This window comes from Xyrauchen texanus, chromosome 2 (genome assembly GCF_025860055.1).
Source record: "Xyrauchen texanus isolate HMW12.3.18 chromosome 2, RBS_HiC_50CHRs, whole genome shotgun sequence".
NCBI lineage: Eukaryota > Metazoa > Chordata > Actinopteri > Cypriniformes > Catostomidae > Xyrauchen > Xyrauchen texanus.
Window position 1 is genome coordinate 32,413,383 of NC_068277.1, and position 17,632 is coordinate 32,431,014.

A 17,632-nucleotide genomic window follows, 5' to 3' on the forward strand; every position below is an offset into this window, starting at 1 on the left:
TTTTATAAACTCACAGATTTGATAAAAGATTAATCAGAGATTAATCAGCTATCAGCCTGTTTTGCCATCTTATTTATCGGTATTGGCAAAACCCACTATCGGTCAAACTCTAAATGACAGGTCTACCATTAGGCTACTTTAAAGACCAATTGATATCAAATAGGAACTTTTATTATTTATTCAAAAGATTTTGAATCACTTTGCATCAAAATGCGTAGGCTATATCGTCATATATCAACCAAATATTTACAGAACACATTTTTGCTTATATCGCCCACCCCTACCACATGGTTTTAATATGTAAATTATTTTTTTTTAGAAAAAACTATTTAGTCTCACTATACTGTGATATATACAGTTACAATTAAATAAAATGACTCATAACGTGATATAGAATTTAGGTCATATTGCCCACCCCTGTATATGTATAAGACAGTGTCTGTTTGTCTAACTGTTTTCAGTGTACTCTCTGTTTCATGTCCAGCAGTGATTTGTTCTCTCTCATGCTGTGTAGCGCTCTGGCTGAATTGAGGCCAGTGGACTAGACTGCTGCTCTCACTGTCCATATCCTGCCACCAGAGAGATCCACCCACAGCCTACCAGAGCAGGTAGACTACAGATACAGACTAAACTTGTTCTATTAGGCCTGGAAAACATTTACAAAAATGTAGAAACACCGACACTTGGGATCATGCACCTTTGTGGCAGCCCTGATGAGATTCGTTTGGCATTTCTCATGTTTCACAAGGGGTTCTAGGCTGCTTGGCATTTATATAAAACTCTAAAATGAATTGTCTTGTATTAGTGTATATTTGGCTTCTACCTGGTATGTAGTTGCTCTGGGGCTCGATGCCTGCTGGGAAAATTGTGTTTTCTGGGATGGAGTGACTGTAGTCATCCAAAGGAGGAAACTCGCTGGGGATTTCAGTGTGACGAGGCACCAGCACTGGGGGAAGAACTGCAGAGAGAGAGAGAGAGAGAGAGAGAGAGAGAGAGAGAGAAAGAGTGAGACAGAAAATTACCTATTACACCAAACACTCACGTTTTGAACCATAACCAGAACAACACACTGCATATAATTGTCTTATATTGATATTGATGCTGTATACATTGAATGTTTAAATACAACATCATTATAAATTATGTCTTCCCCATATTTTAAGGACTTCTTATGTGTTTATTATTAGAACCACCATGCCACTCAAGAAATCACATGCCCACTTGCACTTTATAATCCAGAAGGCGTATATTTTGTTCCTCCCCACTGGACACAACCATTTTCCACACTCGATGATACATACTGCAATATGACATACTGTACATAAACATACTCTGCTCTGAATACACTGCTCATGTCACACGGTCACCATGCCCATATAGACAGTATTCGATTACATCATCAAACACGCTCCCGCCACCCTTTTGGATGGAGACACTGGGAAACAAATTACTGCGTTTCTCCGGTACCAACAAGACAAATGAAGATTGCAAACATTTAAATTTATATAGAAATGTTGGATAATATTTCACAAAGGTAATATGAGAAGATACATATGAAGATAAACTTAAAAACAAATTTAGTACAGTGTAGTGTCCCCATCACAATACTGGGGCATTAGGACTCACACAGACCACAGGGTGAGCACCCCCTGCTGGCCTCCCTAATACCACTTCCAGCAGCAACCTTAGTTTTCCCCAGGAGCTCTCCCATCCATGTACTGACCAGGCTCAACCATGCTTAGCTTTAGTGGGCAACCAGGCAAAAGTTCAGGGAGCATTACAAAAAACCTTTTAGCTATTTCTGCCTTTGTTGTCAAAGGTGCTGTAATATGAGCGAGCACAACGATGTGAAGAGGCAAAAGTAGATCGCCCCAGAGTCGCACACTTACAATTCATACAGCTTTGTTGATCATAAACAGGAGCAATTGTTTATTCGAGTCACTCGCTTGCAGAGGCGTGGTATAGCAACGCGCTTCCTTGGCTCACTGTGCACGCATCAAGAGTCCAATGAGCTGCTGAATGCAGTATTATTATTATTATTATTATTACTTGTTACTATTAAGAAATGGTTGATAGTGTGTTCTTTAAAATGTGTTATATGCATTTTTGGATTTTACAAATGTTTGAAGGATTTTTCACATGGCACCCTGGTTGGGAAACAGTGGTCTAAATGAATGATACTGACAGATTTTAGCGTTTGACGTAAAAACAATCTTTGGCAGCTGTATGTTACCTGGTGTCTCGACGCGCTGGTAATGGTAGGGATTGACACACACCTCGTCCTTTTTCATGTGGAAGGCAAACTCACAGTGTTCAACTGCTCTGAGCTCATGGTGAGACTGCAGGTCAGGCCAGCGCCATAGACGACAGTAGATCACATGAGGAAGTCCTTTCCTATGAGATACCTGCAACCGTCCATCTAGTGATCTGAGAGAGAAAGACAAAAAAAAGTCATTATGTTCAGACATGATCACTGTAGCAGATGCAACTTTAGTAGCTCCTCAGTAGATGAAATCAAATGCAGAAATACAGTGGAAATATTATTATTATGGTTTATAGTAAGAAACATTGCATAAAATCCAAAATTACTACAATAAAACACTCATTGCTAAAAACCTCACAGGGAAAACGTTAAAGTATTATGTGTGACCGGGACCGCAGATGAAGTAAAAGTGGCTCAATTTCCTGTACATGTGGTGCTTTCAGTAACATGTCACACGTGATATGAATGAGGAGCAGAAAGAGGAAGAGGAAGTCCAAAAAAAGATCTTTTAAAACAATATGTGTGTAGTGCTCTAGTTTAACACTGATGATTAACAGCTGTTCTCCAGCCATCCCAACTTTGTCTCATGTAGCCATACAAAAGCAACAGCAGATTCAAATGCAGTGCGGTCCAAATAATGCAATTCCCAAATGCTCTTTAATGCATGTCTGTCAGAGAGTGGAAACTGGAAAGCAAGGTCTGTTTTGCCTACAACGCCCCCAACCCCCTTCTCCTCTTTTACACCCACCGAGCCCATCCCAGACAAGGCTGGCATGCCCGAGGCCTCGGCAGCTCTCCTGGCAGCTAAATATGCTTTTAATTTTTCATAGCAGAGCTTTCGCTTCACAGGCAAATTGGGAGAGGAAAAAATAATAATGATGTAAAATCCAGACGCCCCATGGAGAGAGTGTTTGAGTTAGTGCTTGGGCAAAAAAGAGACAAGGAGAGAGAGAAAAAGACATCACACAATCAAATGTGAAGTATAAACACAGAATTTAGGACAAGAAATTCACCCTATGCTCGTGACACAAGGTCATACAGGCTGGGCAGGGCAGAGCCATAAATAAAGAGTCACTTCCTTTGGTTCACACTGACAGGCCCCACCAGTCAGATATACGCAAGGCTAATGGGGACAGGAGAGAGGAAGAGAGAAATGAAAGAGCGATAATGAGATGGAGAGAGAGAGATAAATAGCGAGGGAGAAAGAACAGTACAATTGCAGTACCCATGGTCTGTTTACCAGCTTTACATGTGAGCTCTTTTTTTTTTAAACTACAGGCAAAAAACAACAACAAAAATTTTTTTTTCTCATGTGGTTAAGGCCTCAAGCAAGAGCATATAACAGTGTTTCCCATTAATTACCTAGACTGTTGTGGCCTGCTGACTAATTTGTCCCACTACAGTTTCATAATCCAGTTTCAGAACTGAAAATATTTTGACACTTTTCAAAACAAAATAAAAGATCTCTAACGTTGTGTTTTGTGCCGTTGCTTCGAAAAAAGCATCTCTCACTCCCAGTCAGTACGTAACGTAAACTAACGTTATAGTATTCACCGCAGTTATCCACTGGTCCAAACAAAATTTTATCATTATCAATGTATGACAGCAAACAGATCAAGTTACTGCAGAAGTTATCATTGATAATTAACGTTAATCTAACGTTAGCCAAATTAGGTCAGTCTCCTCGCTTATGTTGGCTGACATATCCAGCTGCTTCTCGTGAAAAACTATTTAAAACATATGTAACGCTATATCCAGCTAGCTAATGTTAGCTAACTATATAACGTTAACATTATTACCAGCGTCTCTGACAATGTAACTATTTTCAGCATCTGAGGAGCAAGTTGGATCACCATGTAAAGTTAGGCTATTTGTAATGTTAACTAATCAAGTTGAAGTAATGCTTCTGTTTTAAGCTTAATGTTTTTACCCGTGATTTTCAGATAATGAGCATGTTTTATTATTTCAAGAAGAGAGGGCAAAATCCACCACCAGATGAGGAAGAAACAGCTACAGAGGTAGCTAGTTAGGATAGCTAGCATAGTTAGATTGCAAGCCAATAGCCAAACGATTATTCATAGGCTTTTGTCAAGAAATAAACTGGAGTAACAGTGGAATTTTAACATTACTTGTTTATTTGTAGCAGAGTCAGCTTCTAAAGGTAGCAGAAGAGACTGCAGAGACAGTGGGAGAGACAGCCTCAGCTGACTCTCATAGATGGACAGACATTCAGAGTCTGAGGGAGGGTCAGCAGGTGATTTTGACAGCAGAGAAAGTGGCAGCAGATCAGTATTCAGTTCAGTTTTTGAACCGCGTTAAACTCTGTCTAATTTACCATGCTTAATGGGTGTGACTTTTTCGCCATGTCATCACCATTATTTTCTATAGAACCAATGTGTTTATGATTAAATTACTTCTAGAGCACAAAACTGTTTACAAGAGCACAAAGTTCTTCATAGATCTAGCCTATTACTTTCGCTCACAAAGTGCACTATGTAACTTTAAAATGTAAAAAAAATTATGTGTGAACATGTCCCTGGACCCCCCTAGAGGGTTTGAGGTCTACCCACCACAGTCTCACGAAATCCTGTGGGAAACACTGGTATAGTGTAACCACAAAGTGAACTTCTCATGTTTGAAGTGTGTTATTCACCGGCCCAGTCTCAGACAAAGAAGACTCTTTAAGTCTAAAAACACAATGGAGCACACAATCATATCAAAATAATTTTTTACACAAACCCCATTCTCAATGCCTACCAAGTTTTTCTTTAACATTCACAGGCTTTCAGGCAAGTGAAAATTTTTTATGATGTCTATCAGTGTAACGGTCTCCTATAATGCTACACTTATGTTCAAGATCAGATGAGGTCTCGTAAAAGCCAGTACACCGACGCAAGAGAAAGAGAGGAGTGAAGAAGGTGTGCACTGGGTCAGCAAAGCTCTCCAGCCCCTTGAGCAATCCAGGTCACAGATACCATTCATAACACTCTCCTATTCAGCCCTTACACACCACTAAAAGCACGATATATGAGCTTTCCTTATCAGACCCACACTATCTTTAAACTAGATTTGTACATTTATGAATGTGACGCTTGCCTGTGCAAAAGAAGCATCGTCACAATGCTTTTGTGTTGCTATGCGGTTGCTAGGTTCTTCTTGCTGGTTGCTAGCTGGTCCTAAATATTGCTTGGGTCCCTCCTTCAATGTAAGTCTATCGGATTTTTGTTGTTGTTTTGCAATTTTATCAATTGACAGGACAAAATTATAAGTCAGATTGCTAAGGAAAAAAAAGCGTAAAAGTGTCCACTCACCTTTTCAGCGGTCTAGGTTTCAAATGTTTTTTTTTTTCACATTCATTTTTTCCATAAGGATTTCTTTATAAAAACCATTCTTAGCCATGAACCAATTTGAAGTGGTGGTGGTGTAGTGGTCTAAACCACATGACTGGTAAACTGGTCTTCAGAAGGTCGCTGGTTCGATCCCCACAGCCACCACCATTGTGTCCTTGAGCAAGGCACTTAACTCCAGGTTGCTCCGGGGGGATTGTCCCTGAAATACGTGCACTGTAAGTCGCTTTGGATAAAAGCGTCTGCCAAATGCATAAATGTGAATGAATATGTGAATCAAAAATTTATTTGAAAATCAGACAAGACTACAATAATTTCTCCTATCCCAGCTTAATATGCAGAGACTTTATTAACTAAGCAAGCCATTTATTTATCATTTGCAAATATGCGGATATCTAGTTTGTACAGATTTAATTCACAAAACTTCCATAAATCGAGAGTTTTCTTCCCAGTGAGCGCTCATATATCTTCCTCTGAAGCGCGTGTTATAATAGTATGGATCAAAACTGTGTCCCTGGCCTAGTAAACCGGAAGCGGTGAATGGATTGCTGCTCTCGCTGGATCTGCACGAGAGCGATAGAGCAACTTCAAAGTAAAAGCACATCACGTCACGGTGTGCTATAAGTAAATGGCATATTGACTGTGCACATATACATTTATTTTGACTGTCTTTTTGTGAGAAAATGTGAGTGCTAATGCGTACATGCCATCCATGGTTATTTCCTCTTCCTAATGTATTTAAATTTCTTTATGTGCAAACAACAAAAATGGGAAGACTAATACGCCAAATAAAAGTGAATTCATGTTTTAGCCAATTTATGTACATGTCTTTTAACATTATATTATATTGTGTGATATCGGTAAGCCATTATTGGCTTATTTGGCTTTTTCATGAGCCAAACTGCTCTCTGCATAAAGGCATCATCCATTAAAAAATCCATGTTGGTCAAACTCTAATCAATATTAAGGATTTGTGATGAGCATAGCCTATATCTTTGTAAAGCTATTCAAACTGGTTTGACACAGACTTGCACTGTCATGAGTGAAATTAAGAGCATGCATGCAAGTAATTTGAGCGACAGTGTGAGCATATACTGCTTCTATGAACACAGTACATGAGTGAAACATCATCCATGCAAAGATGTATTTTTTTACAGACTTTTGCATTTTGTTTCCCTCTCTAACTGTTCTGTGATTCAGCAATACGGAGAACTAGCGTAAATACTCTTGAAAATTAACACCTCACAATTCATCCACATTTGGTATTGATTGGCCACGTGTTGAGTAGTGCTGGTCTACAGAATTTCGACCAAGCACGAGATCTAACAGCACACAGAAAAACACAAGTAGTATTTCTAGTCATTAGTATGCAATAGAGCACAACAGTGCTTGCCCACATTTTCAGCTGTTAGGGTTCCAGAAGTATTTTTCCCCATTCCTTTTTCCCATAGACTTTTATTAGTTCATCTATAAAAGAGTTGTAAGCCATGAACCAAACCAACCAGCTCCAAGGTAAATCAAAACATCACAAACTTTGTTTTGAGGCTAAATAGTATTTGAAAATTTGACAAAAAGACAAAAGGTACAAGGCTGTGTACTTACCGTCTTTCATGAGCACACAGATTACAATCCCATGAAGCATTGCGAATGATGTCATTGAATACAAAATTATGGGAATATAAAAAACTATATTCCTGATAATATGTATAGAAACAATATACTTTACGTTTATTGAAAAATATTCCGATATGTACAAATATATAAGTAGTTTAAGGGTGAAGGGATACAACTCAATTACGTCATTCACAGTGCGTCATGGGAGTGGGCTGTTGCTCTAAAGCACATTTTGCGGGTTTTGTTGGCCACGGTTCTCTGATTGGTGAAGCTTTCTGTGCTGGGCCATGGGTCAAAAACAAGATTTTTAAACGATGAAGTTGAAATAACGCAGATGGATGGCTTCAACTGAAGCATATACCATCGATGAACAACCTCTGAGCTCAAGGTAGGTCTATCATTAAAGCTTTATAAGTTCTCATTGAAAATCAATTAGTTTGTGATCCCTTGACATCCAGATTCCTCTACAGGTTACAACTGAATACACCAGTTAGCTTGATTGTGAAACTATACAAACAAAAACTGATGGAGCTAAAATTAAATAAATCAAAATGTAATCTTAATCAATATTAGGGGTGAAACGTTTCTCGGTAAAAAAACAAACTGTATAGTTTGCCATCCACGGTTCGGTAAGCATTGGCATCGCGGTTCACCTCAAGTTTAATGATGCATCTGGAGCACAAGGTTTGGTGAAAGAAACAAAGAGTCAAACATACCAGCGCAGTTACAACCTCCGCTAATGCACCTGTATGGCTCTGTAGATAAACAAGCTCTGTCGTGTTTCATGTGGGTCAAATTGATGACATCACAGTTCTAGTTGAAAATGGCAAGAGGAGAAAATGATTCACTGAGAGAGAAGCCCCATGCATTTCTCCTTTCTGGAAACCTTTACTTTTTGCAGTCAATTACAACAGTGATGGTCAAAAAACACTTACCATGCAGGCATTGTATGCTGACATTGCTAGCCGCGAGCAAGGGTTTAAAACACGCACGTGAGTTCATCCTTTTTCCTTGCGTGGCTGTAATCTATCGCACATGCAAGCATCAGTAATGTGCTTTGATTAAATGGCATTAAAATGCAGTTATAGTAATACATCGATACATGATTAATAATTTATGCCGATATCAACCAGAGAAAGAAATAGCCGCAGATGAGCCGAAACTCCACACACTCTCTACCATTTTTAAGGCACTCAGTGGTAATTCTGGCAGACATGACTATAACTAAAGCACTTGGGGTGTTCATTGCCATATGTGGGATTTCCACATCTTATCACAACATCCCTACTTGTATCCATTTTTATAGCAAGGTTATTCCTTTTATAGTGATGTACAGATTCTGAATGTTGCTCTTTATGTTGATGCATGTAGCATTAAAGCCCAGGTATTAATATTTAAAAAATTTTGATTCAATAATTAGAGAAAAGTTTTTTTTAGTTAAGGACCTGATGAAAATTAACGTCTAGGTTATGGATGTAACCTCCATTGTGGAGGACACAGACATTGTGTCGGAGAAGTGACACTAGTGGTCTCTCTTGAGCACCGAATATACCTCTGATCTATGAAAAAAGGCCAATGAGAAGTTGGCAGCCAGTATTTGCATACCCCGCCCCCGTACATATGGGTATAAAGGCGAGGAAATACTAGAGTTCATTCAGGATTTTTCTGAGGAGCCGGAAATGGTTCTGGCCACTACAGCGGTTCGGCTCAGCGACGTGACCGGGAAGACACAACGTCTCATTCCCTCCATCAGGGAACGGAGGTTACATCCGTAACTAGACGTTCCCCATCTGTCGCTCTCTTCGACGTTGTGTCGGAGAAGTGATACTAGGGGTCCAATTTAAATCCGCCATGCGCTGAGCCGTGTATGTGTTCTGCTGACACAGGAGCGGGCAGGTATTTCTTACGTGCCAAACGACCAGCTGTGTCAGACTGCAAGTACCCTTCCCCAATGCCCCAAAAAAGTCGTCGGAATCCTTCTGGTTACCCTAGACAGGGGAACAAGGCGACGCTTGCCAACCTGGGAACGGGCCAAGCCTGGCCGGACCTCTTTTCTCTCTATGTTTCTTGCATAGAGCAATAGACAGCCGGGGCACTTACATGCATTGAGGGAAGGGGGTCTTACCCAATTTCCTATTCTTTCAGGGGGAAAGACCATGCGGAGACCACACCTACCCGGCGGGGAGGTAAAGTGGCGAATACATCACATGTGTTTTTAGGCGACACGTGGAAGTGGCGCAGTGGTAGATACAGCCTCAGCGAGGGGGAGTTGCTACAACACGGTGACCGGGGGGCAGCCGAAACGTACTCAAGTAAAACGCGTGTCCGCTCGTAAGGGGAACGTATGGCGGAAAATACACACAGGGGGAGTCCGAGTAGGAGTCCTCACCCTGCGGAGCACCTATTCCAGTACAGAGTAGACTGAGTACCCGCAGTGGATTGGGTCAGCAAGTTCCTCCGCTGAACGCATGAGGGCTAGGGAGGAATCGACCAGTGATTTGAGATGTGGAATCTCCTGGGAAAAAAAGACGCACAATTTTACCTCAACCGAGGGAAAGGGCGCTATATGCAAGTGATTAACCCAGCCAGCCCATCAGCGTGTTACCGAGTTCTACTGGCTCGGACATGAGAAAACACGGGATTAAACTGACTCGACCCTGAGACTGTAATATCTCCTAAATGTGTTGGGTGTTGCCCAACCCGCTGCTCTACAAATGTATGCTAGGGAGGTACCCCTGGCCAGTGCCCATGAGGACGCAACGCTCCTCGTTGAGTGAGCTCAGACACTGCCTGGGTGTGATAGGCCACTGAAATGGCGTCTACTACCCAGTGGGAAAGCCTCTGTTTGGAGACAGCGTTTCATTTCCGCTGTCCCCCAAACATACAAAGAGCTGCTCAGAATTTCTAAAGCTCTGTGTGCGGTCCAGATAGGTACGCAAGGCACGTTCCGGACACAGCATCGAAGGGGCTGGGTCTGCCACCTCCCGGGGCAGCGCTTGCAGGTTCACTACTTGGTCTCTGAAGGGCGTGGTAGGAACATTGGGCATGTCTTAGGATCACATGAGTGTCTACCGGACCAAACTCCAGGCAAGTGTCGCTGACAGAGAATGCTTGCAGGTCCCCGACCCTCTTGATGGAAGCGAACGCGATCAGCAGGGCAGTCTTGAAAGAGAGGGCCCTGAGTCCAACTGATTCTAGCGGCTCGAAGGGAGGTCTCTGGAGGCCCGCAAGGACTACCGAGAGATCCCAGGAGGGGAACAGGCTTGGTCGGGAGGGATTTAACCTCCGGGCGCCTTACCAAAGGACTTGCCATCTACTGCGTTGTGGTGAGCCGCGATAGCAGCTCCTCCAAAGGAGGAGACGACGGGTGAGTCGTGACGTGGTTGGAGTTGAAGCCGCCTTGGCGATTTATGTACGCTACCGCAGTGGTGCTGTCTGACCTGATAAGGACATGTTTGTCTCGAATTAACGGGAGAAACATCCGCAGGGCAAAGAAAACAGTCAACAACTCTAGGCAATTGATATGCCAGCGCAGCGGGGCCCCTCTCCAAAGGCGCCCCAACCCAATCTGGAGGCATCGTTAGTGACCAGGATGCGTCGGGACACCTGCTGCAGGGGCACACCTTCCCGTAGAAAGCAGAGGTCTGTCCAGGGTTTTAGTGTTTTTTATGCAGGCGGGGGTGATTGTCACACGGTGCGTGCCGCGGCACCATGCTCGTCTTGGGACTCGAGTCTGAAGCCAGTGCTGAAGCGGTCTCATATGCATCAACCCCAGCGGCGTGGTTGCGGTGGAGGATGATATATGCCCCAGGAGCCTCTGGAAGAGTTTTAGAGGGACCGTTGTGCCCGGCCTGATTTTGGCGAGGCATCTCAGCACCGACTGTGCACGCTCGTTGGTGAGACGTGCGGACATTGAGACTGAGTCTAACTCCATGCCGAGAAAGGAGATGCTCTGAACCAGGGTGAGCTTGCTCTTTTCTTGGTTGACCTGAAGCCCCAAGCGGCTGAGGTGCCTGAGCACCTTGTCTCTTGGGAGTGGGCCAGTATGAGCCAGTAGTCAAGGTAATTGAGTATGTGGATGCCGGCTTCTCAGAGTGGGGCAAGAGCTGCCTCTGTGACTTTCGTGAAGACGTGAGGGGACAGAGACATGCTGAAGGGGAGGACTTTGTACTGCAACGCCTGGCCGTCGAACGCGAACCATAGGAAGGGTTGGTGTCACGGCAGAATTGAGACGTGGAAGTATGCGTCCTTCAGGTTTACCACTGCAAACCAATCTAGGTGCTGGACGCATGTCAAGATACACTTGTGCGTGAGCATTTTGAACGGGAGTTTGAGCAGCGCTCGATTAAAAACTCGCAGGTCCAAGATCGGTTGTAAGCCGCCGCCTTTCTTGGGTACAATGAATTAAGGGCTGTAGAAACCCTTCTTCATTTCAGTTGGAGGGACAGGCTCTAGTGTCTTTGAGTAGAAGAGTAGCGATATCCGCACGCAGGAGTTTGACATGTTGGCCGTGCACTGCAGTAAAGCGGACGCCCGCGAAGGGGTTCGGGGGCCTGGCAAACTGAATTGGCGTAACCGAGTCGGATGGTCCGGGCCAGCCAGCGAGATGGTTTGGGAAGTGAGAGCCACACATCCAATCTCCGTGCTAGGGGCACCAAAGGGACGAGTATTTTTGACGTACCCGGTGGGGCTTCGCAGCGGGGCAGAGCAGGTAGTACGCCGTCGGGAGGCGAAAACGTGTCCCGAGGCTCTGGTGCTGAGAAAAGACTCGAAGCACTTACCTTGCTCCGCACACCCGGCAGGGGGCAGGCTAGTGACTGAAGAGGAGGTCTTGTAATGGCGTCCTCTGGACTCGTCAGAACCGGCCGGCCGGGGAACAGTCGTGGGGCTGAAGTCGGATCTGGGACCGCGTCCATCGTGCCGGGATTGTTGAGATCTGGCCGTGAGAATGGCATTTGCGGGCCAGATGACCCAGAGACAAAGGAAATAGCTCTTTTATTGAGAATTTGGGTACCGCTGCCCCGGTTAAGGGGAGCTGCAAATGAAAAGTATTCAAAGAAAGATTCTCCTCCCGGCCCTCCACCGGGGGACAGAGTGGTCTTACCATCTCCGGAGCTAATGTCTTGGGCTCTGGGTCGTCCGTCTCAGGAGCGCCTGGGAGCCTTCCGGGTCCTCGAGGGGGTCCATGAGACGGGTGGCGTCTGCCTCCTGCGGAGCGCTCGACGTGTGGGCTGAGAGCTGTATTTCCTCACCTTTATACCCATATGTCCGGGGGCGGGGTATGCAAATACTGGCTGCCAACTTCTCATTGGCCTTTTTTCATAGATCAGAGGTATATTCGGTGCTCAAGAGAGACCCCTAGTGTCACTTCTCCGACACAACGTCGAAGAGAGCGACAGACGGGGAACCATGGTTTTACTATTGTAATTTTGTAACCATGAACCAGTAGCCATCTGAGCAGAATTCATGGTTTTGATGCAATTAACGATGGTTTAATAACAGTAATACTGCAGTTTTCATATCATGATTTTACTATACATTGTAACCATGAGAGTAACCATGTTGATTTTGTGGTTACTATGGTTTTACCATGATTAAACTATTATATAAAAATAAAGAAAAATTCTGAACGCAAAACTGTGACCCTAAAATCGTGATATAAACCGAACCATAAGAAATTTAAACTGTTACACCCCAAATCAAGATCAATGTGAAATGGCAAAGTTTGTGATGAGCTCAGTCCTTGGGGTCTGGCATTCATTGGATGCATTAGTCTGTAAATATTGTATCCACTGTAAGCTCTTCACTGTTCCATTACATTCCCCTGCATTCCACCGCTCAATGTAGAGCGTCTGTGTTTACTGGCATGTGGGCAGTGCTCATGTGAAAAGGAAGCTCTGAATAACTATTGATTGAGCTGAAGAGGGCAATTTAGGTCAGCAATGAGGCAGATCCAACCAACATTAACACAAAAACACACGCACATAGACACACACACACCCTGAAGGGTGGGTATAGCAACCCCCCCATCCGCATGCCGGCTGTCACTTAAGTAGAGAGAGGGGTGAGATTTAAGCATGGAGGGGTGAGGACGAGAAAGAGTGGGGGTATGGAGGAAGAGAGAGGTCTGACACAGGCTGCCCATGCTGGGCAGATCTAAACTGGATGGTAAAAACACAGACGTCATGTGCTGCACTATATGTGATTTCTAAACTAGCCCAGGCATCCTTGACTTGACCATGACATTTACACACCCTGCCACAGAACATAATCATACCACACTAAACTTGACTACTTGTGAAAAGGAATCCAGCATCAGGCCTATTGTTCAGGATTGTTCAATCCATTTCTTTATTCAACAAAGGTTTGTTAAAACACAAATTGTAAATGGACAGACCAAGCTGAACGACAGCTTTTTTTGTTTTGTTTTTTTATTTGCCTATTATAAAGTACAAGATCCAGAATTATGTATTTGATTAACACAGCAAGACAAACATTTTTGCAAAGTAACTTTAAACTTCAGTGTGTTTTGTGTATCTGTTTAAACTTTTTAAGTGAGTCTAAAATTGAAATTGAACTCAGTGAACTCTGTTTCATGCAAATTTGATGCTGAGTGAGCAAAGGAGAGGACAAAAGCAACTATGAAGTCAGACCAGACTGTCTGAGGAACATACGTATACACCAACCCAGCCCCCACAGTCCCCCTTTAAAAACACTTTAAGACCACTGCTATGCCCCCTTCCCCCAGCTAAAAGCCAGACGGCACGCAGCAGTACAACAGGCTTAATACCATACAACACTGTGCTGTATGATGAAAGATACATACCTGATCATTAAAGTTGCTTGGAAAGATATATTTTTTGTATGTCTGCACATGCAGCAACAGTGGACCAGCTGGTTATAACACTGTTACTAGTATAACAGCTGACAGCTGATAAAAGTATTAAATCTAATTGTAAAAATACTTCATAAAATATTGATTTTTGTCTGAAGGAAACCCAACTCTTATGGAAACCTGTACATTTGCTAATATAAGCCTGTACTCAAGGCTTATATTAGCATACAAACTTTATTTCATAATGTGAGAGTAGGCAAAATATCAAATTTAATCTGTATTCTTTTTTAAAGGTTTTGGTGTTTTCCTCTCTCTGCTAAAGTCATTAAGCCCTTCCTTAAGTAAACAGAGCCCTGCAGGGGTCTCATGTGCAGGTGACTGGCAGGCTGGATGTGGTTACAGGGGCCCGTTCTCAGCAGGGGAGCAGAATATGGACGACTAAACCATACCAGCAGAAATACTACAGCCATCAGACAGGTGAAGCAGGGTCTAAAATTCACACTTGCCGAATGCCAAAGAAGTGTAAACCTGGGGTTGGTGAGATGGAAAATGAAAGAGTTGCAGTAACTTTTATAGGAAATGCAAAATAGTGCAATAAATTGCTATGTAAAAACTATAGTCTGATCCTTGCTGTTTTTTTTATCTGACATTATAAGAGGGGAGCAATCAAATCACAAAGATGCACATGGTCTCCTGAAAAAATTTTAGTATTTGATGCTGGAGCATGTAACGTAATACCTGCTATGGGGAATTTAAAAACAATATTTGGACACTTGTCAATTGTCATTTAAAACAAATGTATTTTTGTGAAATATTATAATGATACTTGGTTTAATATTTTGTTATATAATGCTCATTGATACATTTTCAATCCTCCAAATACCTTTTGGGGCAATATTTTTAAGGAAATAATGCAAAATACACTTTCCTGAACAGGTACAAAAATTATAGCCAGTAAATTCACTATTGGCAGGCATGGTACAACATTAATTTTGGACCCTGTTATGTAGAATACAAATTTGACTGAAATTGTACCAGTCCAATTTTTGTAAAGTCAGACTAACAGACCTACATAATGCGATTTTAGCTCGGCTTCATCCAGCATGTGCAGTATACATTGTATGCATAGTGGATCCATGCCCCAAAAGACAGAGGTGTATTTAACCTGGCATATTTGTCATACTTCCTTGAAATATTACATTGTGTCATGTATACCTGGACAGACAGATTAAACGTATAGCTCGACTATAAACCCGCTGGAGCTTGATTATGCATGTAAACGTACTCAATGTCAACCAATAAAATCTGGTACAAATTGGATCATGTTGCATTTGTGTAAACAACAAAAACATTCACAAGGTCAAATTTGTTGGCAGGCTATTTGGGCCTCTTTCAATTGTGGTTGTAAATCCAAAACATATCATATATCTGGTAGGGGTGGGTAAAAATATAGCTTTCCTGATGCATTGCGATCATCGATTATTACATCTCAAGTTCAATCTTTTTCTCTACACGCAACCCTCCACTACAATGGGAGGAAATCACTTGCATTTGCAAGCAAATTTTGCACTATGCGACTAAAAACGGAAATATTTGACTACTGGCTGGTAAATGTATAGATTTCACTCACCAGTGAAAGAATTGTGTAGTATAGTTGTGGAGTATTCAGCAGGGAGATCCTTTCACTGTGTGTTGAGATTAAAGTTGTGCCGTTTAACGTGTGTCCAAAGAAGAGATACACGCAACCCATTTGTCATTGAATAATGTCTCTTTTAAAACCCTTTCTGCTCATTACAGTCAGTTGTTGATCATAAACAACAACAAAAAACATTTAATTCTAATCATGCATAGCACAAATGAGATAAAGCCATTAGAGTCTCTCTCGTTGATATACTCTTTTTTTTTTTTAAAGATGCAGTTAACAGAAATGCAGTACAAGTTATGCAATTAAACAATACAAATTTAACAAAATATAATGTATACAATATAATATTATATTTATTAATTAAAAATATTGATTTTTTTCTTAAAAGGCTAAAATGTGACCAAAATGATGATAAACTATTAACTATTAAAACTAACCCCATTTAATATATAATTAGTAACATTTATATTTTCTTATTGTACCTAGTTAAAAAGGTCACCTGTATAATTCACAGAATTAGCTGGGAGAGAACTGCTTTCATTTGTAAGCCAAAAGGACATTATAACAGAAATATAACTAGGGCAGGGCGATAAAACGGTATCAATATTTATCACGATAAAAAAACTCCATGATATCGACGATAAGCTTTTGAGTCATTTTCGATATTTAACCAGTGTTCTACATCTAGACATGCTAGACAAGCCTTTAATAATAAACAAATAGATTTCTGTTCTAATTTTGTGAAATTATTCAGATTTCATCAACTCTAACAAGGATGAAAGACAAAACAATTACTAGTTTGTAGCCTAGACGTTCTCACTTTAATGAAAATAGAAAAATGGTCCATTCCGACGTTTACATTTTCAAAAGAGATACCCCTGAACCCCCATACAGTATATCATTCCTCAGTCACAAGGGCTTCTATGTCCCCATACTTGGATATCTGTATGTAAAGAAATATGAAAATAATTTTAATGTAATATATATATATATATATATATATATATATAATATATATAATATATATATATATATATATACATACATACATACATACATACATACACATATATATATATATATATATATATATATATATATATATATATATATAGGGATCTTCTATGAAAATATTACAATATTTTATAGAGTTTATCAATTGAGTGCAGTTGGGTATGAATGTTATAAGATAATCTGTTCATTTTGAATCATAATGAATATATATATATATCATTATGATTCAAAATGAACAGATTATCTTATAACATTCATACCCAACTGCACTCAATTGATAAACTCTATAAAATATTGTAATATTTTCATAGAAGATCCCTCTGACACACCTGCATTGGCGGTGTCTGGGCCCCCATCACAGTTTTGTAAAGACTATTTAGACTGTTTAGGATTTTGTTTTCTCTTCTTTTTTTGGAAATTCAAAATTTTGCAATGTGAAAATGTGCTTGAATATCGTGATAAATATCGATATCGAATGATATGAAAAATAATATTGTGATAATATTTTTTGCCATATTGCCCAGCCGTAAATATAACCAAATTAATCAAAATTTAATCGAAATCAAATCGAGAGCTTGTGAATTAGAATCGAATATGGAAATCTGTATAAATACCTAGCCAAATATCTGGTCATCTGACTTACATCTCAACACTCATTTCTGATTTTGCTCTTAATTTGGAATTGTTCCTCATTGTTATACAACAGATTAGCTCAGGTAAAGTTAAGGCTTCCAATGTATGCAATGAGCAATTCATATTTATGTGCATTTACTTTGTTGTTTATTTTAGAAAAGTCCTCATGTCTGCCTGTCAAACTTCTAATTACAATAGCTCCTCCTTGTAGACTGTGGAGCGGAGGGGGGCGGGGCCGGGTCGGAATATCGCTCGCCCGGTCCCCAATCGGCCTGATGAGG

The 17,632-nt window shown here is 41.3% G+C and overlaps 1 protein-coding gene across 2 annotated transcripts in view; it reads right to left on the bottom strand.

Moving 5' to 3' along the window:
• The window catches only part of LOC127617156 (mothers against decapentaplegic homolog 3-like), a 52,360-nt gene that overhangs the window by 16,801 nt on the left and 17,927 nt on the right, over positions 1-17,632 (bottom strand). For both annotated transcript variants that reach the window (XM_052089073.1, XM_052089082.1), the window contains exons 2-3: positions 2,234-2,427; positions 824-958 (exon numbers count right to left, since the gene is read on the bottom strand). In XM_052089073.1, coding sequence (XP_051945033.1) covers positions 824-958; positions 2,234-2,427 — 329 coding nt within the window. The remainder of the gene's footprint in view (positions 1-823; positions 959-2,233; positions 2,428-17,632) is intronic.